Here is a 21203-nt window from a genome sequence, read left to right as displayed (position 1 = left end):
TTTCCTACAAAAGTTTTGGGTTTTCTGCTCAAATTCAAAATGTCTACATTCTTTCCTCATTCATTGTCACACACCCTTCAGCTGTCAGATAAACGCTAACAGACGTACATATTAATTCATATTTTAAATGTATTATACATATTACTTTAGCGCAAGTAATGTACTTAAAAGTAATTACCTTAATTGAAAGTCAGTAACTATAATCGGATTACAAGAATTTAAAATGTAATGTGTTAAACTATTTTTTTTGACTAAAAAGTAATTAGATTAAAAGAACTAATTTCTTGGTAATTGGATACACCCAACACTGGTTAGTGTGTAAGGTTAATAAAATATGCATTCCTGTTGACTGTATTAAATCATTTAAATCTAAAAATTATTTTCTTTACAACTTGGTTTTGGCACCACTGTGTGGACATTTTACCCGGAAACTGGATCTCACACATGCCCATGTTCAAAAACACTTCCAGCTTCGGCCACTGGGGGCATTGCTTTGAATTTCAGGTAGCAAAGACCAATTTAGTAAAAATAACTTTTTGATCTACTGTCGCCAAATTCACAGCGAGATCTGTCTGGATGGGTAACTGAGCAAAAGTTTTGAAATAGAGCGAACTTGGATTGGGGTTTCTCTCACCAGTGAATGAGGATCGAGTGAGGAGTGGGAAGTGGAAAACCTGAAGTGGAGTTAGAGAAGATTGATTACAGAATGCTTTAATTAGGAAAAGGAAATTGCTGTCGCTCCTCTCCACTCACATACTCTGATGTCTAGCATCCTATAGTCAGTGTTATTTATTCCATATTTTCAGTTTGCTCTGAGAAATTGCATGCAGGTTTTTTCACTTCTAATGCTGACCGAGTCATGATGTGCACCCTCGCACAAACCCTTCCTTCCGTCATTTAATCACTTATAGTTCGATTAAAATCTAACACAAAAAGGACACACATCTGGATGATTCATCACTCAAAATAACTTTCTTAAGCTCAGTGGACAGTTTAATTTTTCCAATGTTTACACTAATTATTTTTCCAACACATTTCCATGAGCTCTGATTAGCTAATCCCAGCTGTGATTAATGGACTGGTTAAGGAAAGTAAAGTTATTTGCCAGTAGAGTATTAAATGGATGGTTTTGTATTACCAGCTTAATCTTCTCTCTGAGTCACTAATTACCCCTCTGTCAGCAGAAGCAGCATCACTGACCTGCATGGTGCCATCTCCAGGGTCTTGTTAGCGTGTCGCTAGCAGCAAATTGTGGCCTAATCGTGAGCGATTGGATGGCCCTAAGTCTTTCAGCCCAACCTCATCCCGCTCTGTCACATCAATCACACATATTCCCTGGAGGGTGTCAGTCAGGCCTAGAACATGGAAAAAATTAGTTGGAAATGCTATCTCTAGGCTATAGCCGAGGAGGGCTGCTGAGCGATGTCAAGGCTGATGTTTGGAAGGGGATTTTAAAGATTTGAGTTGTCTGGCTGTAAACCTGTGGTGATGACTGTAACATCGGTTAGGAGACCACGGTGAGCATGCAGCCAAGGACAGCACCTAATTCTCATTCTTTAAGGGCTGTTCTTTTGTGCTTTTTGCAGTGATGTAAGGCCTTATCAAGTGTTTGTATGTATGTGCATTGACACACATATGCCTTAAGCGTTTTTAATAGTGGAAATGGTTATACAACCATTCGTTTGGTTTTACTATCTGACTATTTGTCAGTTCACCTTAAGAAACCCTTTACACTTTACACACAAAACAGTTCTTGTAATTTGATAGGATATGTAGTGTCCAAGAGTGCAGTTATTTTTGTATAACAGCACTAGGACACTTTATCAATTGTATCACTCAGCTTGTCTGTGTTTGTGGCGTTCTAGATGCAGGTAGGAGTTTTCCTTACTCAAACTTGTTCTGGGGGCAGAAAGGAATATTACTGGTTTACCGAGACAACCAATGAAACCATAGAGGGGGGCGGGGTCAGTGCCGTTGGAAAATTTGGAGCAAACATTTGCGATACCTCATTGAGAATTCGTGGATCGACACATTTGTGTAAAGGTAAGTGCATTTACTTGATTTTTGTTAATGAACAGCGATAATTAAACTCTCTAGAATGCCTAGTAGTGAGTGACAGATTATGTTATATTAGATAGCTAACGTTTACAGAGTACCTAATTAGTGTAAACATTGATGAACTATAACAATGCACAGAACTGATATTCTGCATCTGAATAGTCCATGGGGTGCATTTCTGATATGATTGTTTCATCAGTCCACAGCAGTAAAGCTGCTCATATGAGTAATGCAGTAAAACAACCCTTTGTAAAACAGACATAAGCTAACCAAAAGTCAGTCTGCGGATGGTGGGATTTCATCATTCAAATTTATACATCTTCTGCACTCGCGTGTTCGTGTATGTGTTACATTGTGTAAGATTCTGTTCCCATAAAGAATTTGCATTTAATTTTTCTCCAAAGACAGTAATGCGACACAATACACTTCTTAATGGGTAATTAATGTAAAGTGTACAACACTGCTCTTAGGGCAATTAAGTTACAGTATTCATGTATTTACAATTTTACCTGAATATTATTGTATGCATACAGAGTACTGCTGCTGATATGGCAGGACAAAACATTGATTTGTTGATGTTATTATTAGTGTACATTCTGCTGCTCTTAGGGCAGGCGTATTCTATAGGTTCATATCAATGTTATTATTAGTGTACATTCTGCTGCTCTTAGGGCAATAGTATTCTATAAATTCATATCAATGTGTAATTATTAGTGTACATTCTGCTGCTCTTAGGGCAGGAGTATTCTATAGGTTCATGTCAATGAGTAATTACTGTGTACATTCTGCTGCTCTTAGGGCAGGAGTATTCTATAGGTTCATATCTGTCACGAACTCAAGAACTCCTCCTGCTCACCACCAGAGGACCCCCTCGCCCGAGTTCTGAGGCCACCTCAAACTACACTTCTCAGCATGCTTACCTGGACTGATTATACTTACACCTTGTGGAGAGCGGGGCAAGCCGAGCGGCGACTGTGCAGAGCGAGGCCGGGTTGGACACCTGCAGCGGATTATCTCACCCAGCTGTGGGTGACTGCAGCCTTAACGAGCGAGAGATAAAGCCACGATGAGAGCGGCAGTCGGTGAGAGACTCCAGGAGAGAGAGAGAGACCAATGAAACTGTGTGTTTATGTAGAGCTGAAAAAGTACCCTGTTAATGTGTTTTAATGTGGAGCTGAAAAGCACCCTGTTAGTGTGTTCGTGCTGCTGAAAGGCAGTGGTACTGAATGTCTTTGTTACACTGAAAAGTTCTGACAATAAAGTGCCTTGACTTCCTTACACTGGTGCCGAAACCCGGGACTTGAAGGAGGACAATGCTGTCCTGGATACCTCACTGCTCCCTCAAGAACGCGACGGCGAGGATATTCAATCTGGTGGTACTGAAGTGGCTCGTCAGCAGGCTACCGAAATGGATGGCTGAGCGAGTCCAGTACCATCGCCTGGCATTGCTGACGGAGGTGTTTCAGCTGGCTGAGGAATGGGTGGTAGGCGTGTTCGGGAGGTGAGTTTGTTTTAATTTCTTTCTTTCTCTCTTGCTCTCTCCCTCTCTCTCCCCCCCCCTCTCGCACTCTTCTCGCTCTCTTTCTCTCTCGCTCCTTCTTCTCCCTCTCCTTTCCCTAGAGCTGTTTCGGGTCCATCCGCCGCTGGGTCGGCCGAAATGGCAGCGGCTCCTCTCCAGAAATGGGGGGGAGAGACTCCGGGAGAGAGAGAGAGACCAATGTAGCTGTGTGTTCATGTGGAGCTGAAAAAGCACCCTGTTAGTGTGTTCGTGCTGCTGAAAAGCAGTGGTACTGAATGTCTTTGTTACACTGAAAAGTTCTGACAATAAAGTGTCTTTTGTTGGATGTTTGAGCGGGTCCCGCCTCCTTCAGTGAGTCGACTTCCTTACACACCTGTTCCCTATTTCATAGACTATTTAAGCGCTGTTCTAACAATAGTCATTGCGAAGTTTTGTTTTGCTCCTGCTAACATTTCTGAGTGTTTTCCTCTGTTTATACTGCCTGCCTGTGTTTGACTTCTGCCTGTTACCCACTGTTTGATACTCTGCTGCCTGCCTTGTTTACCCATAGTTTACCTGGACTCTTACTGTGATTGTTTGCTGCCTGCCCTGACCATTGCCTGTTTATTCCTACGTCTCTTATCTGCCTACGCTGTTCCATTACTGGTGATTTACCCTGCCTGTCTGTTTATGAGTTGCACATTTACTATTAAACCTCATATGGATCTTAACCTCTGTTCTCCGGAGTCTGTGTTACAATATCAATGTGTAGTATTAGTATAGTGTACTAATAATTACACATTGATACGAACCTATAGAATACTCCTGCCCTAAGAGCAGCAGAAGGTACAATAATAATAACATCAACAAATCAATGTTTTGTCCTACCATAACAGCAGCAGTACTCTGTATGCATACAATAATATTCGGGTAAAATTGTAAATACATGAATACTGTAGCTTAATTTTCCTGCCCTAAGAGCAGTGTTGTGCACTTTACATTCATTACCCATTAAGAAGTGTACTGCGTTGCATTACTGTCTTAGGAGAAAAATTAAATGCAAATTCTTTATGGGAACAGCATCTTACAAAATGTAACACATACATGAACACGAGAGTGCAAGAGATGTATAAATTTGAAGGATGAAATGCCATCATCCGCAGACTGACATTTGGTTAGCTTATGTCTGTTTTACAAAGGGTTGTTTTACTACATTACTCATATGAGCAGCTTTACTGCGGTGGACTGATGAAACAATCATATCAGAAATGCATACCATGTACTATTCAGACGCAGAATTTCAGTTCTGTGTGTTGTTATAGTTCGTCAATGTTTACACTAGTTAGGTACTCTTAAATTAGTTAAACGTTAGCTATCTAATATAACATAATCTATCACTCACTACTAGGCTTTCTAGAGAGTTTAATTATTGCTGTTCATTAACAAAATATCAAGTAAATGCACAATTTGCTGTCTTCTGCCTGTTTCCATTCAAATCGCCTTTTATCGATAAAAATGGTGTGCATGATGACGTCATGCCTAAAAAAAACACTTTGTCGCATAGGTTTTGGTTTATCGCAAAAGAAATCTGCCATTAAGCCGTTTCTGTAACAGTCCTATCACATCTTCAGGAACACCAGTTATTTGTCAAGGCAGAGAAATGTTAGTTTCATATCTCCCATACCACATTCCTAGGTTACAATATCAGCCACCAAGGTGTAGAAATGGATGTCTCTAAAATCACAGCAGTTACTGAATGGCCTCAACCTTCCACAATCAAAGAACTACAGCGATTTCTGGGCTTTTCCAATTTCTACCGCCACTTCATCAGAAACTACAGTACCATTGCAGCCCCACTCATGTCATTGCTCAATGGAAAACCCAACAAGTTTTCCGGAACGACGATGCATACCAAAGCTTTGTCTCCTTCAAGTCAAGCTTCACGACCACTCCTATACTGAAACACCCCAACCCCAATCTTCCTTTCATCATTGAAGTAGACGCTTCTGATTGTGGGATTGGTGTGGTCCTGTCACAACGTCACGGTACCCCAGGAAAGATTTACCCTTGTGCCTTTTCTCCAGAAAGTTAAATTCTGCTGAACGAAACTATAATTTGGGGAACAAGGAATTACTTTCCATGAAGGCAGCACTTGAAGAGTGGCAGCACTGGTTAGAGGGGGCAGTCCACCCATTCCAAGTTATCACTGATCACAAGAACCTTGAATACATCAAGGCAGCCAAGAGACTGAATCCACGTCAAGCCCGATGGTCCTTGTTCTTCACCAGATTAAATTTTACCGTTACTTACTGCCCTGGCAGCAAGAATAGCAAAGCAGATGCACTTTCACGCAGGCATGATCCACCCCACATCCAACCTCATCCTGGATCAATCCTACCACCATCTGTCTTCATTGCACTGATTAGTTGGGATATCATAGAAGAAATACAACGAGCACAACAGCACGAACCGTCACCACCCGACTGCCCCCCAACTAAGCACTTTGTACCACAAGCTCTACATCTGAGAACTATCCAATGGGTCCACACTTCTTTGAGCACAGGACACCCTGACATCCAAAGAACTATCTCATTGGTACGTAATTCCTTCTGGTGGCCATCAGTAACAATAATTTTTGATGTTACTAACTATGTGAAGTCTTGTCAAGTGTGTGCACCATCTAAGACCCCCAGGGAACTACCCATGGGATTACTCCAACCACTGCCAATACACCAAAGACCATGGTCCCACCTGTCCATCGATTTTGTCACCGACATGCCAAACTCCAAAGTATACACCACCATACTGGTAATTATCGACCGATTCTCAAAATCATGTAGACTTGTCCCTCTCAAGGGTTTACCCATGGCTATGGAAACTGCTAATGCTCTATTTCATCAAGTATTCAGAGTCTATGGATTACCAGAAGACATCGTGTCTGATCGAGTTTCACAGTTCACGTCCTGAGTTTGGCAGGTGTTCTGTAAGTAAATGGACATCAATGTGAGTCTCACCTCAGGATATCACCCCCAAGCCAACGGACAGGTGGAACGTTTAAACCAGGAGATTGGCAGATATCTTCAGAGCTACTGTTGCCGTGAACAGGAAAAGAGGAGCGACTTCTTGCCCTGGGCCGAATATGCACAGAATTCCCTCACTCATACCTCTATGGGACTAACCCCTTCCAATGTGTGCTGGGCTACTGTGGCAGCGGGGGCGTGGTCAAGCATCTCTCCGGAGAGAGAGGAAGCGGTAAGGGCGCTTACACCTGAGCTAAATTATGTCTAACACCTGTCTCTAATTTCAGTAAGCACAGGGAGAGCGGATAAATAGAGCCACACCGCAAGTAGAAAGGAGAGAGAGTCTGGGCACCACAGAGCTGAACAGGAAGCAAGAGTTTTGTGATGATGAGAGTTTTATTTTAATGAAGCGGTGTGTGATTTAAGTTCAATATTGCAAAGAGAAAAAATAAATCCTTACCTGAACCAGGAAAGCTGCTTCTCGCCTCCTCTTTACACTGGTGCCGAAACCCGGAAATTGAAGTTTGGGTTGAAAATGGATGGAAGTCGTCCCGTAGAGTCCTCTCAGTTGGCGGAGATCCTCCAAGCCCTCGCCAGCCTATATCAGAGCCACCAACAGACACTGCTTGAGCTCTGACAAGACCAAGATCGCCGGTTTGTCGAGCTCCTGCACGCTCAAGCCGAGGACCGGCAGGCGATCCGGAGCCACCTCAGCCAGGAGGTGTCCTCAGCTGCGACCCCGGACGCTCCCACGCCATTACCCCCGCCGGGGGCGTGGTCAAGCATCTCTCCGGAGAGAGAGAAAGCGGTAAGGGCGCTTACATCTGAGCTAAATTATGTCTAACACCTGTCTCTAATTTCAGTAAGCACGGGGAGAGCGGATAAATAGAGCCACACCGCAAGTAGAAAAGAGAGAGAGTCTGGGCACCACAGAGCCGAACAAGAAGCAAGAGTTTTGTGATGATGAGAGTTTTATTTTAATGAAGCGGTGTGTGATTTAAGTTCAATAATGCAAAGAGAAAAAATAAATCCTTACCTGAACCAGGAAAGCTGCTTCTCGCCTCTTCTTTACAGCTACCAACCCCCGATGTTCCCTTGGTCAGGAGAACCTTCTACAGTGCCAGCGGTGGATTGGATTAGGCGGAACAAGAGGGTTTGGGACAGCGCACATGTCCGGCTACAGCAAGCGTTTTGAGCACAACGCTTTCAGGCTGACTGGCGGAGGTGCCCTCACCCCAACTATCAGCCTGGACAGAGGGTCTGGTTATCCACAAGGGATCTCAAGCTGCAGCTACCCTGCATGAAGCTCTGTCCAAAGTATGTGGGTTCATTCAGAATTATCCATCAAATAAACCCAGTTACTTACCGATTAGAGCTTCCTGCTAACTACCGCATCTCTCCTTCCTTCCATGTGTCCTTGCTGAAACTGGTCCAGCCGGTGTCTGGCCCTGGAATCACGAATCCCGAGCCTCCATTGGAGGTTGATGGAGCACCTGCATATATGGTCAGAGAGATCATGGACTCAAGGCGACGAGGGAGCCAGATGCAATACTTGTGGACTGGGAAGGCTACGGACCAGAGGAGAGATCGTGGGTAGCCGCCAAGGACATACTGGACCCATCCCTGATCCAAGAGTTCCACCAAGCTCATCCTAATCATCCAGCACCACGACCAAGCGGACGTCCCAGCAGAAGAACACCAGGAGTTGTTTGTGTGTGTGTGTGTGTGTGGGGGGGGGGGTTCTGTAACATCTGAGGTTGTTACCCATCCTACCAACCACCAGAGGGAGCCCTCTCCCGAATACTGATCATCACCCATTTCTTCACTGCTCATTTCCTGTTTACCATATGTATATATGGCCATGCAGTTCCATTGTACTTTTCAAAGTATTGCCAGTTTACCCTGCCTTACAGAGCATTTTCCATTGCCACTGTTTATTGATTCATGTTATGACCACTGCCTGTTTTTCTGGATTTACTGCTTTTTGGATTACTCTTTGTTTTGTTTGCCTGGTTGGACTGTCTATTTGGTTTATTGGATTTATTGGCCTGCTTTTCTACTACATCTCTCTGCCTGCTGTTTTGGATTGTTTGCTTGTGTCTCTTTTAATAAACTTCCTGCACATGGATCCTAACACCGTCTCCATGGCCAGTTTGTTACAGTTTCCATACAGAAAATGTGTGTATATTGCTAATTCGCCTCCCAGATGTCCCTAATTTATTTCCTCTGAAGTTTTGGTAAAATGGGGAGAGTATTGAGACAATTCATTGAAATTAGCCAGATTACTGTCATTTTAATTTCACAAATAAATGCAATCAGAAGAGGAGGAATTGCAATAAAAAGGGAACAGTTGCCCTTCTGATAGGACTGTAATATTGGTCCTGATGTCGCGCCTATCGCTGGTTGCCTCCGGTTCCGACCCGAAAATGAATCCATCCATCCATCCATCCATGTGTATATGCTGTGTGCACAGCTATTAAAAAAAATAAAAAATTATGCGGTGTAATATCAGGGTTTACATATGATACATTCCTGATATTCAATAGGCTATCTAATCTAAAGCATCACCATCACAACTGCATTATGTCCCGCATATTTGTCCAGCAACTTTTAACGACCAACTGAACTTGATTGTCATCTCAAAATATTTTTGTGTCATAAAGCAATTTACATTTTCTGAAGAAGCTCAGCAAATGTGGGTTAGATTTCAAGTATTTAGACGTTTTAAAATGTTCAAAAGCTAGTTTTCTGAAAGTAAACTCAGCACTGGATAAATAGTACTGAGAGTTTATAGTCTTGAAAAAACTGTAGAACATTCTGAGAATGTCATTCAGATGACTTTTTTTGTCTACAGGACAGGGTAAGGCTAATTTTAGTTTGTGTAAAGGAAAGGCATATATAGGTCTAAAAATATAAAAACATTTGTTTGGTAATTTATTTAATTTCATACAGGGAATTCTGCCGGCATTTTTTCAAAAGTAAGCTCAACAATAATTTTATAGAATTGGGCAATATGTTAGTGTTAAAAAAAAAAGCACACTGATGCTTTTCTCCTAGTATTGTGTATATATTTAGAATTTAAAAACCTCTTTGTTCACATAAATTATTTGTTTTTTGTATTGTGTGCTAATTCCGTGACTGCTGTCTATTATTTTGAATGGTGTGGAAAAGCAACTTTAATAAATAAACGGATGTCTACTATGATTAAATTAATCGCAAAGAGTGGCCATTCATTTGTTCTCTGTGCGCTTGTCGATGTGCATGATACGAGATATTTGTGTTAGCACTCCTGGAAGTGTCATGTTTGCAGAATCAGATCTATATGCCGTTAAGATCAATCCATAATCACATACAATAAATTTGCTTTCAAGGATGTATACCTTGTCGTCATGATTAACACAGGATAATGACTGGGGTAAACTCTTTCATGTGACATTTTTGCGTTAATGCCAATTTTCTCGAAAAAAAGTGTTTCCAAACCAGTTTTTCATGACATTTGAAGTATCGACATAGAGTTTATGCGCTAGAGTTAACCAGAAAAATATGAACGAATCATTCATGAACGACCATCACTACCTCTTTAACTACGTTTCCATCAACTTTATTTTGATGCGCTAAAACTTTTTTCGTAAAAAACCATTATGTTAATGAGGTAGTAATGGGTCGTTCATGAATGATTCGTTTATTTTGAATGAATCTTTTATGTGACTCAGAAGAACGAGTAGTCTCAGAGAGTGATTCGTTCATTTTGTATTGGCCGCGCATGCGCATTGTGCAACCTCCGTTTGTTTGTTATGTGAAAACCGCATAGGTGCTGTACAGGAAACAGAAATGATTTAGTTCATCTTTCAACTCTTTTGGTCCGAGTCGTTCGTTCTTTTGTCACATGACAGCTGTGTACGCTATGCATTGCTCACACAGGAAACAGAAATGATTAGTTCACCTCTCAAGATTATAGAGGTGAACTAATCATTTCTGTTTCTCATAATTTGTTCTTGGCTGCATTATAATTTTTACTTATTGGGACTATAATCAAAGTTTGCATAAGTAGACATGTTGGGGAGAATTTGTCTATTGAAGATTTAACATTTTAATTTAATTCTGCTCAAATGAATGAAATGACCTGAATAAAGATTTGTTCATTTTGCTTAATGAGACTCAAAGATCCAAGTCAGTAAAATGATCCAAACTTCCAATCACTACAATGAGGTATCGCAAATAATCGCTCCAAATTTTCCAACGGCTCTGACCCCGCTTCCCCTATGGTTTCATTGGTTGTCTCCATAAACCAATAATTTTCCTTTCTGCACTCAGAACAAGTTTGAGTAAGGAAAAGTCCTACCTGCATTCTAGACAGACTGTCAGTGTTTGTTGCTCTGTGACATGCAGTGCTTGATTCATTGGCAGAGCAAAATAAACAAAATAACTAGCCATATTGTGTCTACAATATGAGTCACAAGAACACAAGGTTTCAATAGTCAATCTTGCATCCAGTATGTACTGCCTTTGAGGTATTATGGCTTTTTTTCCCTCTGTTAAAGTTGCAATATGTAACTTTTTTCATGTAATATTCGTTTTTTTTTTTTGCCAATGTGTGAACGGCTTGTAACGCAACTTAAAAAATGAGCCCTTCCTGGACTTCCTAGATTGCCTATTAAAGCCTGTAGACTGATTTTCATGTGAAGGGAGCGGGTCGCTTTTGCCGGGAAAATCCAAAGGATGTGACGTTTATGCACGCTCCCGAGAGCCTTGCCTCAGTGCTTCCACTATTCAACAGCGACAACAAACTGCAACACTAGGTAACGTTATCTTACAGATGGAATCCAGCAAATGTCCTGTACCCAGCACAACACCAACTCCTACACAAACTCAGAGTAAGCCAAAAAAAAAAAAAAAATAACATTCCCGTCTGGCTAAGCGGAAACATGATCGTGGATCGTGGGGATCAAAACCGACCCTGAATTGGCATTCTTCTTATTGGACAGGTAAGCTTACATAACTGCAAAGCATGTGAAATATAGTGCCATAAGAACTGACTGTGTAATTTTAGCTAACTTAACCTTACCTGCTAATGTTGACGAATTGCAAGTTACCTTGCTTCGTAACTTTCAAATAATTTCAACGATCTTCTCTTTATACTAAAAGTCAGGTATGCTGATTCACAGTAACTGACATAATGTTAATCTGTAATTATTCAGCAAGGTAAACTACAATAATACGTGAAATGAATGCTAGACAATGTTCAAGATAATGCAAAAAGACCCATTCATTAGTGTAACTTAACTTATACAGAATATATATATAATCTATTATTATAAAACAATCCCGCATCGATATATCAAAATGACAGTTGTGATGGAATCATATCAATACTGAATTGTATAAACATATTTATAATGTACAATCTATTTTATAAACAGCTACTGTCATCATCCACCAAATTTAGCTAACAGCTATTGATAAAGCTGGCTAGCTAGCTAGCTAATGCCGACATAGGCTATGGTATAAATGCAGTCAATGTATCATGCAAAGAAAAGTGATTACTTCAAACTACAGTCTCGCATTGTCAGACCTATATCCACACTTTGTTTTAGCCCTGTTCCAGCACTGGAGTAAAACAATCGTAACTGTGTAATTTTAATTATGCTACCTCATCTATCACCATGAAGCCAATGAATCACGTTAAGTCTCTTTGCTTTGTTCCCTATGGAGTGCGTGCGATCACGAGCTACAGGCTGCAGTTCACTTAACGGCCACAGGTGTCATTAATAACAATGATTTCTGAATCTTACATACTTCACCTTTAAAAGGCTTATTGGATGCACAGAACTTCATTGAATTTATTTCCAGGACTCTGTGGGATCTGAATATTTCATTATACAGAATAATGAAACCAGAAACTGTTATCTTTATTTGCCTCAAACAGAATAGTGCAAGTAGGAGTATCATTTTCATGCTGGCACCATTTCTCACAAACCATAAACTTAATTGAAAACAAGACAAATATGTCAAATGGGCTGTAATGGATTTCTAGTATGTTATGAAATGTTTTCATGTTTTTATTATTATGTTTTTGTTTTTTAGTTTCATGAAAACCTAGCAAGACACTTGTTATCACCACTGACTAACATAATGAAACATACAGCTTTGGAAAAGTTCTTATTATGTGCAAGGGTAAAGCACACAGGAGATAATTTCTTATATCATAAAATCATATGAAGTTTATTAGTGTTATACCTCTCTTTTGTGTTTAGAATTGTGCTTGAATTCTGAAAATTACATTTATGTCCTACATGAAAGTGGCCACAGGGAGTATTTTGATGCTTAAGGTAGAGGTGTTCAAACTGTCTGATGGTAAGGCTATATGATGATATATGATGATCCCTTTGCGAGGGATACCCTTCCTAAAATATGAAGGCAGCTATTTTCATGTATAAAGACCCATTTATACATTGTGGTACAAAAATAGTCAGTGTGATTTTATTAATACAGAATGTTTGCAAAATTAAATTATTGGCTTTTATATTGTATATAAGTAAAAATAAATTGCTAAGAAAATATTACCTAGCATTACGCAGACACAGAATTTTTTTTCCTACAAGTTATGTTTGTGCGATACAGTATATATACTGAAATAAAAACTTTTTTAATTAAATTCTATTTAAAATTAAAATTTACTTTAAAAATGTGATGGTTACTGGTGTAACCCCTGTTCCATGATGGAGGGAACGAGACACTGTGTCGATGTAGTGACACTAGGGATACTAGGGGTTCGATCTTGAGAGCCCCAATCACCTTTGCTTAAAATAGAAAAGGCCAGTGAAAATTGCCAAGTGGAATTTAAATGCCACTCTCCGCCCACGGAAATACGGGTATAAAAAGATATGGCGTGCAACACTCATTCAGATTTATGCTGAGGAGCTGATAGAGAGTCCTGGCCATGTCAGCAGCCGGTTCAGCACTGCGGCAAGAGGGACCCAGGGTCTCGTTCACTCCATCAGGAACAGGGGTTACACCAGTAACCCAGACGTTCCCTGTCTGTCACACTCAACGTTGTGTCGATGTAGTGACACTAGGGGCTCCTATAGGAAATGCCGCAGGCGCTTAACTGTGTCACGAGGTACGGAAGAGTGGACATGGGCAAGCTGCTGCATGCCTCGCAGCGAGCGCTCAACCACATTGTGACCTTCCAGTAAGTTAGTTAAGGCGTCTCCTTAGTCCCGTTAAGGGGGGAGGAGGCACTTACCAAAGTAGGCTACCGGCGGTGGCCTTTCTAGGATAGCACTGGGAAGTGCTCTTCCAACTCCAGGAAGGAGAGCACTACGAAGACCACATCCTACCGGAGGGAGGTTAACGTGGAGAATACCTCACATGGACTTACCAACGGGGAAGTTCACATATGGAATGATACCACCGGCGGACCCTATCTACAGAGAGGGTACACAGCCACAGTGGCCAAGGCAGAGAAAGCTCTGGCGTGGGGAAACACAGGGTTCACCTAAGGGGAAACCGAACAGTGGAAACTCATCATACGGAATTACCAAGGTGGAATCACCATGCATGGAGCACTGAGCCCGAGCATACGGGCTCACCTGAAAAGGGGCATATCACGAGTACTGGGCCTGGTGTCATTACTCCTCCACCGAGTTTGTCACCGAACAGTGCTTAAGAATTAAAGAGGCATCCGGGATTCACCGGATACGGGGAACTGTTGTGGACAAAAAGGCACACATTATCACCTTTGAAAAAGGGGAAAGGCGCAATGCAAATGGTACACCCAACCGGCCGCCCTGTCTACCTGCTGTTACCACGTAACACTCGGGTCAAAACTGGGCTGTGCATGGTTATAAAACCTCACAAAGGTATTGGGTGTAGCCCAACCCACAGCTCTGCATATGTCTGCTAGAGAGGTCCCCCTTGCCAGTGCCCAGGAGGACGCAACACCTCTAGTGGAGTGCGTCTGGACTCCCAAGGGGCACGGCAAGTCCTGAGATTGGTATGCATGAGAAATGGCATCCACAATCCATTGTGCTTTCCTCTGCTTGGAGACAGCTTTCCCCTTCTTCTGTCTTCCAAAACAGACAAAGAGCTGCTCCAAGCGTCTAAAGCTCTGCGTGCGGTCCAGATAGAATTGCAGGGCATGAATTGGACACAGCAACAACAAGGCCAGGTCTTCCTACTCTGAAGGGAGCACTTGCAGGTTCACCACCTGGTCCAGAAAAGGAGTGGTGGGAACTTTGGGCACGTAACCAGGCTGGGGTCTCAAGATCACGTGAGAGTGTGCTGGCCCGAACTCCAGGCATTCACTGGTAACAGAGAGTGCCTGCAGGTCCCCCACCCTCTTGATGGGAAGGAATCACATGCAATCTAGGAGGATTAAACCTCCTCACGCCCTTGAGTAGTTGATCAGGTCGCGCTGTCGTGAGGGCCTCCCTTCCAGTGTGTTGTGGTAAGCTGCTATGGCAGCCACGTACACTTTCAGGGTAGAGGGAGACAGCCGTCTCTCCAGCCCTTCCGACGGCTCCCCACGGGAAGAACACCAGTTCGCAAAGAGACGCCACTTCAAGGCATACAGCTGCCTCGTAGAGGGGACTCTGGCCTGAGTGATCGTGCTTACCACTGCTGGTGGAAGTCCCGCTAGTCTGGCCGCGGGTGCTGGAGTGTGCCCTGCCCCTGAGTGAGAAGGTCATGCCTCAGGGGAATGTGCCAGGGAGGTGCTACTACCAGGAGTATCAGATCCGAGAACCAAGACCGGTTGAGCCAGTATGGTGCAACGAACAGGACTTGCTGCTCAACTTCCCTGACTTTGCACAGAGTCTGTGCAAGGAGACATATACTAGCGCAGCCCCCAAGGCCAGTTGTGTGCCAAGGCACCCGTGTCGAGGGGAGCCTCGGACAGGGAGTATCAAAGGGGGCAGTGAGAGGACTTTTGAAAGGCGAACAGGTCTACCTGCGCCTCCCCGAATCTCTCCCAAATCAGCTGGACTACGTGGGGTGGAGTACCCACTCCCCACGGGGTATTACCTGCCATGAGGGCGCGTCCGCTGCAACCAAAGTAAGGGTTGAGGATGCCCAGAAGGTGAGTGGCTCGCAGCAACTTCAACGTCTGCTGACTCCAGAGGAGGAGGCAGTGGGCCAGTTGCGACTTGTGATGCAAGCATACGCCGCCTTGCCGGTTTATGTACACTACGGTCGCTGTGTTGTTGGTCTGGACCAACACAAGCTTGCCCTGAATCAATGGCCAAAGCCTCCGCAGGGCCAGCAATACCGCCAGCATCTCTAAGCAGTTGATGCTGTCCAGAGCCCCGAGACTGCCTGCCCATTGCACACGGCGCCCCAGTCCAAGTTCAAGGCATCTGTCGTAACCACAACGTGCCTTGAGACCTGCTCTAGGGGAACACCTGCCCGTAGAAATGCCAGGTCTGACCAAGGGCTGAAAGTCTGATGGCACTGTGGCATGATGGTCACACACCAGGTGCCGTGGCACCATGCCCACCTCGGGACTCGAGTCTGTAGCCAGTGCTGAAGGGGTCTCATATGCATCAACCCGAGGGGGAGAACTGCCGCCAAGGATGGCATATGTCCCAGGAGCCTCTGATATTGTTTCACTGGCACCGCTAGCTTCTGCCTGAAGGTCTTCAGGGAGGTCAGCACTGACTGAGCCTGTTTGATCGTAAGACGTGATTTGAGAGTGACCGAGTCCAACTCCATACAGAGAAAAGAGATGCTCTGCACAGGGGAGAGCTTGCTCTTCTCCCAGTTGATCAAGTCGGTTGAGGTGCTGAAGCACAAGGTTCCTATGCGCACACAATAGATCTCATGAGTGAGCCAGGATTAGCCAATCATCGAGATAATTGAGAATGCGAATGCCCTTCTCCCTCAGCGGGGCCAGGGCAGCCTCTGCGACTTTGATAAAGATGCGAGGGAACAGGGACAGGCCGAAGGGGTGGACCTTGTACTGGTATGCTCATCCCTCGAAGGCAAACCAAAGAAAGGGTCTGTGTCGAGGAAGGATTAATACGTGATCGTACTGACGCCAGGATGCGCTTCTGCGTTAACATCTTGAATGGAGGCCTGTGTAAGGTTTTATTCAAAGCACAAAGCCAAAATTGCCAAAAAAATCAAAGGTCCCTGTGCGCAGATCCAAGATTGGGCACGACCCTCCCCTTCTCTTGGGCACGATTAAATAAGGGCTGTAAAAGTCCTTGCGCAACTCGGCTATGGGGACGGGCTCTATTGCTCCCTTCGCCAGAAGGGTGGCAACCTCCGCCTGGAGGTCGGAGACACCCTTGCCCCACACCGTAGTGAAGAAGATGCCACTGAACCTGGGCGGGCATCTGGCGAACTGGATTGCGTAGCCGAGGAGATTCGTCCTAATGAGCCACAGCAAGGGGCTGGAGAGAGCTAACCAGGCCTCCAGATTCTGCACCATCCGCACCTAGGGGACGACTGGACTTACCGTGCCCTGGAAGGGTGGTTCGCGTCAAGGCAGATCAGGTGCCCCACCTGGAAGACAGCCCAGGGGGGACGTGCTGCTCTGCAAGCCTGCAATGGTGGCTGGTGACTGGGGCGGGTGAGCAACCCCAGAGACCAGCACACTTACCTGTTCGCCGGCTGTCTCTCGATGGAGAATGAGGGAACGGGAGGTACTCTCGTTCACCTGATTGACCGGAAAGACTTCCAGCACCTGGCCGTCGCAAGTGCGCTGACCCAGGGAATGAGGAAACTGCTGTTATACTGACCATGTGGGCGCCGAGGCCCAGAGGGCACCCGGCGATATAATACTTACCATGCGCTGGCCCAGGAGCGATGGTGGGGCTGGAGAGTTCACCCGGGCCAGACCGGTCAGAGTCAGTTGCCCATGCCAAGGCCACCTCAAAGCCCATCCGGGGTTCTTGGGGGCCAGCTGACAGGCAGGTGGAGCCGACTTCCCGCGGGAGCATCTTCTTCTCTGAGGCCGGCATATGGGCTCCGATGGTACGGGAGCCAGGGCCGGCACCGCAGGGGAACGGCTCTGACAAGAAGCAGATGGGGCGCGGCCGAGTCGCACCAGGGCAAGATGTGCTTAATCGCCTCGGTCTGCTTCCTAACCGTCGAGAACTGATGGGCGAAATCCTTGACGGTGTCACCAAAAAGCCCCCCTTGGGAGATGGGTACATCGAGAAAGCTGACTTTCTCTGCGTCACGCATCTCCGCAAGATTGAGCCACAGGTGCCGCTCTTGGACCACAAGAGTGGACATCGTCCAGCCCAGGGCATGCGCCGTGACTTTTGTCGCCCAAAAGGCGAGGTTGGTCACAATAAGCAGTTCCTGCATCAGCCCTGGTTCGGTTCTACCCTTGTGCAGATTTTCAGTGCCTTGGCCTGGTGGACCTACAGGATAGCCATGGCGTGCAGGGCGTAAGCGGCTTGACCCACAGCCTTGTAAGCCTTTGTCATTGAGGAAGAGAACTTACAGGCCTTGGAAGGGAGCCTTGGTCGGTCGCGCAAGGTGGCTGCACCCTGCGGGCATAAATGCACCACTATGGCGCGCTCTACCTGGGGGAGCTCGATATATCCCTTAGCCGATCCGCCGTCGAGGGTAGTTAGGATGGACGTGCCTGCAAGGCATGTATGGGCAGAAAAAGGTGCCTTCCATGACTTCGTTAGCTCCTCATGCACTTCCAGGAAGAAAGGCACCAGGGCGGGGCATGGCCTTGATTCGCATTCCGAGCCCAGAAACCAATCATACAGCTGCGAACGCTCAGGGCAGGGAGGAGGGTTCCACTTCAGCCAGATGTTCACTGCTACCCAGGAAAGCATGGCTGCCATCTCAGCGTCTGCCTCATCCTGTGCTCTACCACCCGTGGGACACATTAAATCTGCCCTGATGCGGACTGCCTGTATCGCTCGACAGCTCTTCCGGATAGAACGAGCATGCTGGGGGATGGGAGGTCCTTGGGGGTTGAGCCAGCAAAAACGCTCCCATATCCACATCCAGATCGCACGCGGTGCTTGCCGACCCGGCTGGCTGAGCATTAGCCCAGGATGGAGCGGGCTGGGGAGCAGCCTCGGTGGCTCCTTGCTTCATGAAGAAGGAAGTGAGCCGTGACCGCAAAGTTCTGATGGGCATGTTCTCACAATGAGAACATAACCCTTCCACGAAAGCTGCCTCGGTGTGCTGGTGCACCAAGCACTCGAGACAGATTTCATGGCTGTCCAGAGGAGAGAGATAACGGCCACATCCAGTAGCGCAAACGCAGAAGGACATCTTTAAAAAGACGGCAAGCGTTTGCGCGAGCTTTTTTAGAAGGAAATATACTCTTTTGAATATACTCTTTTAGCACCTGCAGACTTAGCCGCCAAAGCGCCCAGGGGAAACACAACACTCGACCGTGCGAGGGTGAACGCTGATATGCACCGTAAAATTCAGCAGCATAGGCAAAAGGTGAGAGGATGAACACAAGCATGCATTTGGCTCCGAAGAAAAAATCTAAATGAGTGGTGCACGCCATCTCCATTTATACCCCTATTTCCGTGGGCAGAGAGTGGCATGCAAATTCCACTTGCCAATTCTCAATGGCCTTTTCTATTTTAAGCAAAGGTGATTGGGGCTCTCAAGATCGAACCCCTTGTGTCCCTAGTGTCACTACATCGACACAATGTCAAGTGAGTGGCAGACAGGGAACTATACAGGTGCATCTCAATAAATTAGAATGTCGTGGAAAAGTTCATTTATTTCAGTAATTCAACTCAAATTGTGAAACTCGTGTATTAAATAAATTCAATGCACACAGACTGAAGTAGTTTAAGTCTTTGGTTCTTTTAATTGTGATGATTTTGGCTCACATTTAACAAAAACCCACCAATTCACTATCTCAAAAAATTAGAATACATCATAAGACCAATAAAAAAAAACATTTATAATGAATTGTTGGCCTTCTGGAAAGTATGTTCATTTACTGTATATGTACTCAATACTTGGTAGGGGCTCCTTTTTGCTTTAATTACTGCCTCAATTCGGCATGGCATGGAGGTGATCAGTTTGTGGCACTGCTGAGGTGGTATGGAAGCCTAGGTTTCTTTGACAGTGGCCTTCAGCTCATCTGCATTTTTTGGTCTCTTGTTTCTCATTTTCCTCTTGACAATACCCCATAGATTCTCTATGGGGTTCAGGTCTGGTGAGTTTGCTGGCCAGTCAAGCACACCAACACCATGGTCATTTAACCAACTTTTGGTGCTTTTGGCAGTGTGGGCAGGTGCCAAATCCTGCTGGAAAATGAAATCAGCATCTTTAAAAAGCTGGTCAGCAGAAGGAAGCATGAAGTGCTCCAAAAGTTCTTGGTAAACGGGTGCAGTGACTTTGGTTTTCAAAAAAACACAATGGACCAACACCAGCAGATGACATTGCACCCCAAATCATCACAGACTGTGGAAACTTAACACTGGACTTCAAGCAACTTGGGCTATGAGCTTCTCCACCTTTCCTCCAGACTCTAGGACCTTGGTTTCCAAATGAAATACAAAACTTGCTCTCATCTGAAAAGAGGACTTTGGACCATTGGGCAACAGTCCAGTTTTTCTTCTCCTTAGCCCAGGTAAGATGCCTCTGACGTTGTCTGTGGTTCAGGAGTGGCTTAACAAGAGGAATACGACAACTGTAGCCAAATTCTTTAACACGTCTGTGTGTGGTGGCTCTTGATGCCTTGACCCCAGCCTCAGTCCATTCCTTATGAAGTTCACCCAAATTCTTGAATCGATTTTGCTTGACAATCCTCATAAGGCTGCGGTTCTCTCGGTTGGTTGTGCACACTTTTTCCTTCCACTCAACTTTCTGTTAACATGCTTGGATACAGAACTCTGTGAACAGCCAGCTTCTTTGGCAATGAATGTTTGTGGCTTACCCTCCTTGTGAAGAGTGTCAATGATTGTCTTCTGGACAACTGTCAGATCAGCAGTCTTCCCAATGATTGTGTAGCCTAGTGAACCAAACTGAGAGACCATTTTGAAGGCTCAGGAAACCTTTGCAGGTGTTTTGAGTTGATTAGCTGATTGGCATGTCACCATATTCTAATTTGTTGAGATAGTGAATTGGTGGGTTTTTGTTAAATGTGAGCCAAAATCATCACAATTAAAAGAACCAAAGACTTAAACTACTTCAGTCTGTGTGCATTGAATTTATTTAATACACGAGTTTCACAATTTGAGTTGAATTACTGAAATAAATGAACTTTTCCACGACATTCTAATTTATTGAGATGCACCTGTATATTTGTATTGTGTTTTTATAATACATTTTGTTCCAAAGCAGCTTTACAGAGAATATTTCCTTACAACCCCAGAGACATTTATTTATTTTTACATTTTCTCTGAAATTTTACACAGATCCCCTTGCACCCCTTCACGGGTTCCAGTTTAAAAGCAAAACACAAACCCCCTTGCTTAAACACATAGAAATGTATTTCATTACATAAATAACAAAATATCAAACCAAGTGGCAAACAAATGATGTTAGACTTCTCAGAACTTTTGTAACTTTGCATAGACATTTTTAGCAAATTATTTTAACCAACTGACTTTAAGCTCATTTTATTGGTGTCACAGTCACCGTTGTTCAAAAGACTCTTATTTTGAAATAGTTTTCATCTT

At 44.4% G+C, this 21203-nt stretch overlaps 1 protein-coding gene across 1 annotated transcript in view; it reads left to right on the top strand.

Moving 5' to 3' along the window:
• LOC127425206 (uncharacterized) overlaps positions 1-20108 on the top strand; it is a 59099-nt gene extending 38991 nt beyond the window's left edge. Inside the window, exon 2 of the mRNA XM_051670926.1 lies at positions 19731-20108. Coding sequence (XP_051526886.1) covers positions 19731-19837 — 107 coding nt within the window. The 3' untranslated portion in view covers positions 19838-20108. The remainder of the gene's footprint in view (positions 1-19730) is intronic.
• The last annotated feature ends 1095 nt before the right edge of the window (positions 20109-21203 follow it).

This window comes from Myxocyprinus asiaticus, chromosome 34, assembly GCF_019703515.2.
Source record: "Myxocyprinus asiaticus isolate MX2 ecotype Aquarium Trade chromosome 34, UBuf_Myxa_2, whole genome shotgun sequence".
Taxonomy (NCBI): Eukaryota; Metazoa; Chordata; class Actinopteri; order Cypriniformes; family Catostomidae; genus Myxocyprinus; species Myxocyprinus asiaticus.
Note: the sequence above shows the minus strand (reverse complement) of the source record. Positions and strands in the feature narration are given on the sequence as shown.